At 37.7% G+C, this 13,323-nt stretch overlaps 1 protein-coding gene across 5 annotated transcripts in view; it reads right to left on the bottom strand.

Moving 5' to 3' along the window:
• The window catches only part of LOC115345327 (neural-cadherin-like), a 66,703-nt gene that overhangs the window by 35,520 nt on the left and 17,860 nt on the right, over window positions 1-13,323 (bottom strand). For all 5 annotated transcript variants that reach the window (XR_003924796.1, XM_030023844.1, XM_030023845.2 and 2 more), the window contains exons 3-8: window positions 12,324-12,549; window positions 10,376-10,580; window positions 8,711-8,822; window positions 7,184-7,433; window positions 4,126-4,268; window positions 810-982 (exon numbers count right to left, since the gene is read on the bottom strand). Coding sequence is in view for 4 of the 5 variants with exons in the window: in XM_030023844.1 (XP_029879704.1) it covers window positions 810-982; window positions 4,126-4,268; window positions 7,184-7,433; window positions 8,711-8,822; window positions 10,376-10,580; window positions 12,324-12,549 (1,109 nt within the window). In the remaining variant the exon portion in view is untranslated. The remainder of the gene's footprint in view (window positions 1-809; window positions 983-4,125; window positions 4,269-7,183; window positions 7,434-8,710; window positions 8,823-10,375; window positions 10,581-12,323; window positions 12,550-13,323) is intronic.

The following is a 13,323-nucleotide window of genomic DNA, read 5'->3' as shown; positions in this document are numbered from 1 at the left end:
ATACGAACAACACACAACATGAGGCCACTGAGCATCTCCAATTAATGAAAATATTTGGAGAAAAAGTTACAGTTGCATATACTTCCAAATGCAAGTATTTTTCTATATTAGCAAAAGTCTTATAAAGAGGGCATACACTTGCCCAAACCACAGAATTGCTTTAGTCGAAAAGGGATTCTACACAAAGTAACTTTGTCGAGAACACATTACTGACAAGACTGACATGAATAGTCACTGAATTTTCAAAATATGCAACATTGTCCTTCAACATTTTAGCCATCAGCATCAAACTTGAGATTTTTAGACAACAGATTTTTAATATGAATTAACATTCTGAAAATATATTCATGCGTTTATTTTTTACAGTACTTTAAAAATTAAGCTAAAACACTTTCATTCTTCTCTCTTTCATCAGTTCCAGTCATCGAATCATCAAATGAAGCCTATGTAATTTAGAGAAGTACTTTGGAATGTTTTGGAACAAGTCCACTGCATAGCTACCTATACCTATCAATTCATCCTCACGTACGTCACACTGAACCTCCAGAAGTTATTCACTCAACCTCATCTTCTGAAATGCCAGAGATGAGATGTGGTTCAGGGAAGAGACAGTGCTCACAGGAGCTGTTCTGCCACAAGAGGAAAGCAAACCCTGTAAGTCTTCGGTGAGGGATGGAAAAGATGCAGAAGACAGCGGCATCGGGACTCCGAGAGAGACGAAATTCTGACCAATTCTGCTTGCAGTGACAACACAGTCTTAAACATTTACCACACAGTCTAACACAAATGACCAAGCCTCATATATTTACCTTCTGAAAGACAGGTTTGTTATTGTTAACATCATCAACTTTCACAACAACCTGGGCAGTACTTGTAAGAGAATGGGGCCCTCCAGAGGCGTTATCATCAGTAGCTGTGACATGAAGTACATATTCTGTCCCCTGCAGCTTAGGAAACGGACTTGAACGAAGTCTAACTAGCCCTGTGAAAACAACAATAGGTTGCAGGTTTTTATTTTTTTACTACATTAACCAATTACTGTTATTATTCTCACTAGTAAGCATGACAAAGAACCATTCTGGTTTACCCATTCACCAATAAACCACAAGGCTGCTACAGTTTAATTTAACTACGGTATTTTTACTGCAGTCTGATATTAAACCAAAACTAAGACAGCACAACAGGTTTGTTTGTCTGCAGGTATGTCTACAGAGCTAAATGAGACAACAGCTACAACTCATTATATAAAGCTGACGTGCACATATTAGCTTTTGTCTACCTGCTGCAGAAAAAAACAAAACGAAACAAAAAACCCAGAGAAACATTGCGGCAGACTTCTGTTTTACCTGCATCTGCCCCACCAGCGAGCCTGGCTATGTTCCTGTATCGCTACTGCAATGAAGCATGTGTCACCATGCCTACTGCTGTAGCTACCGATGCTAGCTCAGCTGAAACTAATTCAAGTTTACCTTCCTGCAGCACAGTCATAGCAGCATTTAGCTGGACAGGCATATCCCCAGAAACCTGTCTTTTACTACTCTCCCAAGTCACCCAAATGATACACCCTGCTGGATGGGACATACAGGCACTGTCAGAGAAAGATGTATGAAAGATTGGCTACAAAAGCAAAAGAGACCACAGCTATCTGAGACCATGCAGTAAGAAGCTGTCATTCTTTTGCTCCATCATCCATCAATCACCTCTGCTATTCATCAGGCATAATAGCAATTGTCATTACAACAGAGTATTGTCGCAGCATCCGTGTCACTCAATTTGCTTGCAAATATATTGTTTTAGCTGCAGCACTTATTTTTGACACATCTCCACTTTACCATGACATTTCTGTGACAAGGGGGTACAGACTATTCCCCTGACTGACATCATTTCTGAAAAGAAACTGCTGCAAGCCACTGTATAAACTTTTATAGGTTTATTAAGCAACAAAAGCCCCAAAGTGTTTTGAAAAAAAACGCTAATGTTTCTAAAATTAAGTTTCAAAGACTATAAAAATTTACTGGTGAAAAAGTATAAAATTACATGTACATGATTATCTGTATTAAAACTATGGAGCTAATCCTAAGAGATGCTATCAATCAAATGTTAAGATTCTTCAAGCACTTACAATAAAGATTTTCAGAAGCATCAGATATACTACCCCTGTGGCAATTAGACAGTTTGAAAACCATTGTTCCTCTTCAGGTGCCAAAGTATCTTTAGAAATTTAACTCTTGGAACCTACAACTCTATTTTTAAGTCGGAAAGGATAAAAGCAGCTCTCAATAAATTCAGGATCATGCTTCAACACTTGCAAGTTACCTGCAGACCATATTTTTGGGAACATTTCAGAATCTAACATTAATATTGCAAAAACATGATTTGCATTGAAATTAAAATTTCATGCTAAGTGAACTCTGTGAAGTACAGAAAAGGAATAACTTAGGGCAGCTTACTCTTTCCTACATATTCAATGCTTGTGCTTTGAAAAATGTAAGTTCAGATTTTGGTTGCAGTTCAAAACAGATTAAATATAAAGTAGTTTAACTGAAGTTAATTAAGTTAGTTCAATCCTTCAATAAGATTTCAATTTGGTTGCCTGTTTCTGTCTCAAAACATCCTCTTTTTTTTTTTTTCCAAGCAATCAACAGCAAATAAATCCTATTAATTTAAAGGGATATGCCAGCCTACTCTGATGATATGTGTGTGTGCTTTTTTTTTTTTTTTTTTTTTTTTTTTAAATGAGGACACCAATGTTGTGGGACTTTTTCCTTTGGGGTTTTAAAAATATGCGACTGCTGACAAGAATTTAAAAAGATGTAAAAACTGGTATTCTCCACACTTTTTTTTTTTTCTCATGCATGCAGCATTCTTGGCTGAATAACACTGCTCACCTGAATGATTCTGTCCTTAAATGAAAAATACAGTTACTTAGTTCATATTTTATATACTTTTACCTTCATTGAAACAAAACAGTGCTAGCCTCATTCCACCTACAAATGTATCATTTTGTGTCAGTACAACAGAAATAATCTCAGCTAAAAAGTGTTTCCTCACACGTGCATAATCAGGACATAGACATAAGCACAGTGGGAAACAGCCTCATCCAAGAACCCAAATGTCTGCTTTAAACCAGTTAAAACTGAGTTATTGAAAAAGTTGCACAAAGAAAACTATTCCAGTCAGCACTGTCATCCTATTGCTTTTCCTCCTCGCATGGCGATGTGATTACTAATAGTACCTTTGGCTCATCGCAGCAGGCGGATGTCAAGCTTTGAGCGCACCAACAGGCAAACTCTCCCTCCTGCTGCCCGGGTTCGGCTGCCGGCGCTCAGGGCCAGCTCTGACAGCCGGCAGGCAGCGAGCGACCCTCGGTCAGACAGGGTCAGAGCTGTCGCCAGCCTCGGCTGCGGCCTCCGCCCCGTGTCTTGGGAGCGGCGCCGAGTTACGCTCGGGTCCCTTCCCCGGCTGCCCCGGGCGTGTGCGGTACCTGGCCGGGCGCATTGCTGACCCTGACGCCGCCTCGCTGACTCGGCTTCCCAGCCGGACCGAGACCTGCCTCGCCGCTGCGTGTTTGTCTGGTGGCCGCGGGACCGGCGGGTGAAGCGGGTTTGTGCCTCGGGACCTGCTCTGCTCTTCTTGCTCGGGGACAGTGAGGTCCCTGCCTCTCCCGCTGTCACCCTTCACTCCCATTTCACCTTCCCCTGCACAGCAGCTTGTCCTTGCTGCAACTTTGAAACCAGTTTCCTAGATTAAGTGTTATTCAAATCCTTGTTTGACATTTTGCAATGTTATCAGTAAATACATTCTCTATTAAGTTACTGTCTATTAAGTCACCTGTTACCTATAATAATGCCCTCTGTTAAGTTACTGACTGAAAGCAAACAATGAACAAGATAGGTCAATTATACAAAGGTTTTAGGAAAATGATACTTTTTTTTAATGTTATAAGACAGTCTAGAACAATTGCACCTTTTTCCTGCACTTTTTAAAATTAGTTTAGTGTTAGTATCAAAAATAGCATATCCTATTTAGTTTTTATAATTGCTACCTAATGAACTCCAAATTCAAGCTGCATCACGTCAGAATCAACATTATGACTGCAGCAGCAAAGAGCTAATATCTTATTACCTTTCTTAGGGTCAATAACAAAGTTTCCTTTCTGATCCCCAGAGAGAATATCATATGTCACACCATCTCCATCAGGGTCAACAGCATTAACTGTAGCAATCAGTGTGTTTGGGCCTGCATCTTCAGAAACGAAACTCCTGTAGCTGTCAAAAAAAAATTATGACAACACATTTATGAATTTAGACAGGAAAAAATACATACAGAACTATGCAGAATATATGCAGAACTACTGATTACCTGTACAACGGGTATTGCAGAGATTTATAATTTATTAATACAACTACACGGATAAGATGCTTCTTCATTAACCAGTGAAACGATAGTATTGATGATCTATCCAACCATCCATGTCTTTCTTTTGTTACTTCCCATAAATTTCCATTGCAAACTTTCAGCAGTATTGAAGCTTAGCTTTGCAACAAGACTTGCGCTAAATGCAGAATTAACTTTTTCTTTTTTAATTTAAAAAAATGAGTTGCATGATTCACAGAATCAAAGCAAACATTTGCTAAGTTAAAGCATTGCTTGTTGTAGCACACTTTCTGACACAAGCTCTCAAAGTGCTTTCAGTGCAGTCTTTGCACCAGCATGACTAAGATGAGAATCAGATCTGGAGGATATGCACATAATGTCAGTTTTACAAAAATCTCTTCTCAAGTCCAGACACATCACTGACTTTGTAAGCTCTTAAGAGGCATTATCAGCCTAAGCTTAACGCTCTCTGGAGTAGAAAAGCCCTCTGCTTTAGCAAAGTCCCAAATATTTATTATTTTATCCGACTGGATTGAGCATAGCCCAGACTAAGCATACTACAGATCTGTCCCTAGTAGGTATCCCAAAGCTGTAAGAATGAACTACAGCTGGCTGTATCCAACAATATAGATAAAATACATATGTATCCCTGGGTTCAGTGTGCTTATGGACCCACTCTCCATATGCTGAGAATAGAAAAAAATTCAAAGGAAGAGAAAATGGATGCACAGAAAACCTCTCCCTTAGCTTTTGTTGTCTAGATATGTGTGTTTTCATCAAAACCTTCATAGAAACAGCTTTTTTTCTTCCCCCAATTTAATATGCAATGAAGTAAGAGAAGTAAATTATTCTGGTTTTGCTCAGTCACAACCCTCAGGACACTGTCTTAACTCTGCATCTGGAAAGCAAACGAACAGTAATTCTTACAATTTTGAACATGAAATAGGGACAAAAGAGTCCAAGTCATCAGAAGAGGTCTCTTAAAAAGGAGAAAGTAAAAACTGACAAAATGAAACAGTGGTAGCCTTAAGCATTTTGTAACCGAGATAAAGAATAACCATGATGAAAGAAAGCTCATGGCAAGGAACCATAAGTTTATACTGGACTGTAAATCTATTTAAACAAAGGGCTAGAAGGACAACATCATCATCTTGATTTGTATTAGCCTGCCACAGAGCATAACATTAATTGCAAACTAGACTCTCAACAGGACCTGATTTATGGGTGTTCACGATGAATCTGTTTCACAGAAAACTTCAACTAAGTTCTGTCTGAAATTCACCTTTGGGTTCAAGATTTTTTTCATAACGGGAGAGATAAAGTAAAATCAAAGCCTGGTTAACCTGGTTAAACAAAAACTTGAGATAATTTGAATTCCAGGAGCTGCATTCAATTCCAATGCCAATCTACACATATATACAATAGCAGTTTCCCTGCTACTGCACAGTGAACAGAAAAGCTTCTTGTGAATGTTTGGTAATTTAAAATAATGTTCATTTTAATCATATTGTTCAGTAAACTTTAAATACAAGAGCTGGCAGGGGTTTTTTTTTAAACTACATTTTCTGCTTCGAATTTGTTAGAGATGTTTACAGCATCTTTAATACTACCACTCTTTTCTGATTAAAAAATTAGGAACAGATACAAGACTAACAGATACAGATAAATATTCAATGACCCTGAATATTAAAACAAATAAATAAATGAAAAATAGGCATCATCTGAAGAGTGAGAAACTTAATCTGGTTTAGTATTTGAAAATGTACAAAGGTCCAATAAGAACTTCCAAAAGATCAACTTTTCCAGGCCATACCTCCTAAGCAAGGTTTAGGAAAGAAAGGAAGGCACAAGATTTTGAAGCCAGAGGCTACTTTTACATAAAATAAGGACTGTCAGAAAGTTTTGATGTTCTGTTCAGCTAAACCACAAGCTTAGCATCACTGAAATTTCTGCCTCGGTTTTGTTCTGAGTAACTTCTACTTTTAAGAGTAGAAGGCTGATGAGAAGCTAACTGAGAATTCCATTACTAAGCCTCTAATATGAATGCAAGTTTATAGTACTTTTCACATTGCTTCAGGTGCTTCTGAGCCCCAACTATGGAAGAAAAATGCTTACTGATGCTTTAGAAGAAAAAAAAAAAAAAACCAGAAGTACAGTTTGTAGGGCATGGGACTAAGTGAAATTAAGTGAATACCACTTATTGACATTTATCTTGTGGTTTTTATAATTCAGTGGTCATTTAGGATTCTATCATCTAAGCATTTTTCTCTAACAGTTGTAAACCAAGGATGCCAACTGTTGACTCTGTCTAAGCTTAAATTGCCTGATTAAAAGGCAAAATTCCACCATGTACTCCGGATGAGGGCTGAGGACAACACTGAGTTGCCTGCTTTTTCTGTTTGATTTCCTTTGGTGGTGGAGGGGTCCTATTGAAATGTATAATCTGAAATTACTGCAACACCTCTTTCAGTACATATTGCAAAAAACCTAAGTGCAAGATCTGTCAAAGAGACTGTCTATATACTATCTCTATATAGCTAAATACACAAGTCTTACTACACATTGAAAGTATGTCTAAACGTTACAATTTAAAACCAAACTTAAATTTGTTTCTGGTTTGTTTTTTTTTTTTACTGATAGTAAGAGAGTCTCAAAGTCAAAAGACCATCCCGCATTTGTCAGTCCAACTCTCAGATTTGATTGAACCGAAGCCAGTTACCATCCTGTAATGATCAGCCTTTCAACCAAAATATAAAACGCAACAGTAAAAGACAAAAATAACAGAGTTTTAAGAATATGTATTTACATTGTCTGGGAAAACTCAGGTGCTTCATCATTCACATTTGAAACATAGATCCTAACAGTTGCTGTCCCAGTTTTTGGCTCTTCCCCTTTATCTACAGCCAAAATTATGAACTCATAAAGATGGTTAGGTCGCTCATAGTCCAACCGTGTTGCTGGAAAAATAGTACCATGAGAAGTAATACTGAAGTCTTGACTCAAAGTGTAATACAGTAATTCAGCATTCTCTTTTGAATCGCGGTCAGTGGCTGTCACTATTAAAAGAGAAGAGAAAGACACTCTGTAGATCAAAGTTTGTGAATTGAAATGTTAAGTACTTTAACAAGAGAACTAGTGTGTAGTATAAAACTGTAATAGTATTTACCTTGGTATGTAGTGCTTGAAATAATTTATAAAACTCTGCTATCCCCCGTGCTTTTTATTGAACTAACCCTTACTTGAAAATAAGTTGTTTTAAAAAAAAAAAAAAAAAGTTAAGTCCCTGGTTGAATTCAGCCACTAGATTTTTGCCTTTGTCTGCTGGGTTTAAAGAGCCCTGTACTACCAAGAACATATTCCCACACAGAGACATATATTCTCATGTCCACCTGATCTATACTGCTGATCTAAGATCAGTCAGACAGATCACACCCTGTGTGATTAAAGATGAAATATTTACATGTATTATTCAACTGATGCAAGTCAGGTGTTTGTCGGATCCTACCCATAACCTACAAAAATCTATGCTAAGAGTGCAGTTACCAGAATAGTAACTGACAGACTACCATTAGTACAGGATACATCACTAAGTAGAACAGTAGGTTGTTATAAAATCCTATTTACTAGGAAACAGCAATTTTCCTGTAGTTTGATTTCCTTTTTCCCCTCAAGATTTATAGAAAGTTTATGTAAGGGTTAAAGACTAACATAAGACCCTTCTACAACTGCTTAGTTGACATAAATTTGTTTTATTGCTAGGACCTGCTGATTTCTCTATAAACATTTTCAATGTAAGGTTCTTGCGGTTTACAAAATCAAAATTTACATCATTTACAGAGCATCATAATTTAAAACTTAAGTTATTGGTTACATTGGGAAGAAGCAAAATCTTTTTCCCAAGCATCCAAACAAAACCAGTGAAAAAAACAGTATTCCCTAAAGCAAGCCCACATAGGACTCAAAGAGAGGCAGAGATGGTGAGCTGATGTGTCCATAATTTCTGATCCAACATCACTTTCTTCCTTCAAAAAAACAAATGTTGCAAGATTGCTACTATAAGCTTGCTGCTATAATACCAACCACAACTGAAGTGCTGTTACTTCAAAATCCTACAAAGATATATTTTCTTTGTCTCCTGTCCCCCAAAATTGTTTGGGCTGTGGCAGTAGTAAGTAATTGCTATCCAATTCTACAAGGTGCCATTTGCCTTCAGAGAGTTGCAACTACCCATATGTTGGGGCAGGTAATTTTACCTTCTGAACTGAATTCTAATTAGTTGGAGGAAAATAAAATGCTCATACTGAATGTAACAAATCATGGTAGAAGTACTAACCTTGTAGAAGAGCAGTTGTCATAGTAACTGTTTCAGGAATACCAACTTTGCTGTAAATCAACTGATGAAATTCAGGGGCACAATCATTCACATCTGTGATTACAACCAAAACCTTAATGGAGAAGAGGGGAATGTTAAACAGCAAAGTGAATCAAGGCAATGACTTCATTGCTCTAGAAGTATCAGATGGAAGAACTTCCTAAAAACATCCTTGAGGTCTTCAGAAGCTGTAGCACATAGGATAAGCCATTTTTCTTAGATTGCTTTTTTCCTGCTGAAAACCGTTGAAATATTAGATTCCAAAACACTAGGAATTGCCAAGTCCCAGTCCCTTGCAGCAACATTTTCCACTCACCCTTCCCCTCCATTGATTATTCCCAATTACTAATTTAAAGGAAAATGGACCGTCTGCTTTCTAAGCATCCTTTTTCCATTATCTTATCTTCCAACACTTCTGTGATTTGTAACACTAAAAATTCTATTGCCAAGTATAATACATTTTAGCAGTATAAATCTCCGAGACCAAGTTCTGAATTCAATTACAGCAGAGTAAATCAGACATAAATGGAACTGATTATGGTAAAACAAGTAAGAAATACAATTCTGCTTCTAACATCTTTAAAAATGTTTTCTTATTCTTATGTCAAATATGAGCCCACAGTTGCATTGTTTACAATCCAAACAGTAAGGAGTGTGTTAAATTAGCCTTTATGGCAGTTCATACTGCTACACTTCAGAGTGCCTGAAGTCGGTTGCAGTATTCTGCATGACAGTGCAACAGGTAGATGCATACTCCATCTACCCTTACATAGGTTCGTATAAACTGGGAGTACTGAGGTTGTATCAGTGTAAAGCAGGTGCAAGTTAAACTATGTTTAGGCTAAAAGTATTTGTAAAATCATCTTCTAATCCTCTTTCAAGTCATATTCTACCACTCTTCATCTTGTAGTACATAAAAGGGTCAATAGAAATTATCAGTCTCTGCTGTGCTACAGCCACTGTTTGTTACATTGACATACTGTTTCACTGTCTCTCTGTGTCCTCACACTTGTTCCTCTTAATTCTGCCTCCTGTTCCCTCTATAGTGTACATCTTATTTCCTCCAGCAGGAACAAACTGTTATATTGCATGCATTTCCTAGCTCAGTGATTCCTTGAATTCCAACAACTGTAATAACTATATTTAGAAATATTTTTGCTGTCAAACAGATTTCTAAAACACCATGAACCATCACATTTTAATATCTGTGAATTTTTATTACTTTCTCTCTTTACAACTTCACTTCATGTTCTTGATACGAAACAAATCATTTTCTGTTCTGCCTTTGTTTTAAATTGGAATAATCTCAAATATACATCATAGTTCATGAACGTTTAGAGTAAGACAAAAACCTCATGTCTGGCTTGGCCACATCCATTTCCATATCTTCCCAGACAAGGCCTAGGACCTACAATAGGATGGCATATTGATCCCTCAGAAATAGCCTTTTCAGCATCTGCAAGACTGAACCCTCAGAGTACCTAAACCAGCCCTCAACAGCTACCCATAAACAGAAAGACTTTTAAAATGGACAGTAGAAAAGACAGCATGAGCTAATCTGTACAGAAATCTGGAAAGGCTGAAAGAAAATGGAAATACATACAGACTGCAGAAGTGAAGACCTACCTCAGCTGCACTACTGAAGTGTTCCTCATTTTCCTCTGCTCTGACCAAAAGAAGATACTGGTGTTGGTCACTCTCATAATCCACACTCCGAGTTAAACTAATATCTCCTGTTGCCCAATCAATACTAAATAGACCACTAGGATTAGTTAGTAAACTGTAGCTCAGGGATTTCTTTTGATATGATACAGCAGTGACTGTAAGAAAGCTGCATTTAAAAAAAGAAAAAAAAAAAAAAAAGAGGACTTTTAAGCACGTAATACAACATACTGAAGAATATGACAAAAATGGTACATATCAGAAATAATGGTGCAATCCTGTAGGTCTGATCAGAGCAACACTCAGTGAAGTCAGTAATAGCTGTACCTAACCACCAAATTCAAACATTTTGTTATACAGTAGTTCTACCATCTTGAGGTTAAACAGATAAAGATAGGATTCTTGGAAGCAGAACACCGTAAGGATTAAAAACACAGGAACAGAGGATTTCATTTTTGCTGCAACTGAATTTGCCTACTCCAACTTTCTTCTATGGTATTGATATTTTTCAGGCAGGAAACTAAAAGATAAAGCAAGATGCAAAAGATTCATTTTAATAACAGCATGGTAAGTTTGCTGCTGCAGTCATACATCCTAAAGTTTCAACAGATAACCGCACAAGGATAAAAGCCAGTCACTAACAGTGTGCATGTTACAGGTTATACGGGACATATGTTTTTAGCTCTTGTCTGGCACTATCTTTTTTCCACTGAAGTCCAATGTGTTTAAAGTCCTCAAGTAGGAAAAACGCTTGCAGTATGAAGTAAAAGAAGAAATTAAAAAATAAATATTTTTAAAGGGTTTAAAACAGAATACTAATTCCTCAAGTGTTTGTTGCTTTATCATGCAGGTTTCTTAGGAAAAACAATTCTGTCTCCCATGAGAACCCAACAACATGTATGATCCAGTGACAATTACAATCAAAAAGACAAAACTCAGTTTGTCCAAACACCTTTTTCCCCTGTTGTATTTCCATGCTGCTGCCTTCTCACTTCCCTCAGGCACACTACTGAAACAATGGAAAAGGTTACTGTAGGTCATTATCTCACTTAGTCTTTTTCTGTATTTTCCTATCATATGGTCTCACAGTCAGTTTCAGCCAGCACAGGACCGTGTTGCTGCCAAGAGGAATTATTTTGCCTCCTTCTAACTCCCTACCCTGGCTGCATGTTCATGCCACCTCTCCTCTCCTGTCAACACTAAAAATCACAAGGCCATACTGTGAGCACGTTTAACAACCCAACTGAAAACTTTTTTTTCTTTTTTTGGCTTTGCCTTTCATCGGATCAGCTTGCCCATGCAGCTAGCATATTAGCATTAGTGGCAGACCAAAGGAAGAGAAAGATTTGGCAATGCTCCTCCACTCAGCAGCAGTCTTAAATCAGCCTACAATTGTGAAATCCTAAACCCAAAAATCCAGTGCATGACAGCAACTCTGTTTCACGGCATCTTCATTTTTGCTCAGTTTGCCACCGTGATGAAGAGAGCAAAGACAGTCTTTTGTTTTTTCTGATTTTCACTTGATGGAGAAGGCAATTCTCCAAATTTCCAAATTTGACACATAAAATTAATATATTCTTTCACACCAGGATATCCTTCTTCATGATGTAACAGCTCTAGTTTGTAGTCTGCATTTTGTTTGAAAATTAAGACACAATCAACATCTACTAATACTTTCCATATAATTTAAAAAAGCAAGAAACTGTAATGACTCAATGATGCTTTTCTGTATAAAAGGGTGACTTAAAAATACATCAATCAAACTGTATCTTCATCACTTCTATTAAGATATCTAAATTGCTACTCACAGTATCTATTTATGTTTCACAAACAATACTGAGGCTTTGGGGAGATCAAACAGAAGTTAAACTAGGAACACAATCTCACTGAACTGCTTTTAACTGTTACTTACGATTTTCCTTGTGGCATACTTTCAGGAACATAAACAAAGTATGACATGTTGGTGAACTGTGGTGGTCGAAATCCAGCAATTACAGAAACGGAGGCTGGAGACCCTCTGCTTCCAAGTTTATCTGCTGCTAGTACAGTCAGTAAATACTCCTTGTCCCTCACCAATGGCAAACCTGTCGTTTTAATCCAGCCAGTGTCCTTCTCAACTTCAAATCTGTCTTCACCACCTAAAAAGAACAGATCCACAAACTGTTGTCAGCAAGAACATTTTTATTGGATTAAAATTAAGAGGAGAATACAGTATCAATTCCCAAGTTGCTTTTGGCTTAGAATCAGCATGCACACAAAAATCCAAAAGTCTATTTGGAACTTAGAAACCAGAAATCAGTAATTACATTCATGATTACGTTTCTAAGTTGCATTTTACTTCTCTGGACAATTATCACTCTTCTTTATCCTCCAATACTTTGCTGTTGTTTGACCCTAAACATTCCTTACCAGAAAATACCCTGCTAGAGTCCTGGCCAAGAGGAACAAATTCACCTTTGAAGCAGTATTGCTACTACCCTCCTGCTTAAACAGTGTTGAACTATTAGTGAAGTTTCTTTTAAAAGCCCCACAAAGAAAATTATTAATGAGTCTGTACTAGCTTTGCAAAGCTAAGGCACAACCCAGAGCCTTAAAAATTTGTTAGAAATGAACCAGAAGCACGACTGCCACAAGGAAGAAGGAACATTAACCCTCTCCGTGCAACCAGCTGTGCTCCACATACTGCCCCATCTCATAAACAGGCAGTCCAGCAGAGAGGTGCTGACTACTGCTGCCATTGCCACCGCCTTGCCAAAGCCCTGAGGAGTACTGACTGCCCCGGTCCCCATCATCCCCTGGGGGACAATCTGGGCAGGAACCCAATTTTGCAGGGAGAACACCCTTCAAATCTGGCGAATCTGACCGTCCCCTCAATAAAAATTGATTTTTCTCACACACAGAGCTGAAGGCTT

Source organism: Aquila chrysaetos, chromosome 9 (assembly GCF_900496995.4).
Source record: "Aquila chrysaetos chrysaetos chromosome 9, bAquChr1.4, whole genome shotgun sequence".
NCBI lineage: Eukaryota > Metazoa > Chordata > Aves > Accipitriformes > Accipitridae > Aquila > Aquila chrysaetos.
Note: the sequence above shows the minus strand (reverse complement) of the source record. Positions and strands in the feature narration are given on the sequence as shown.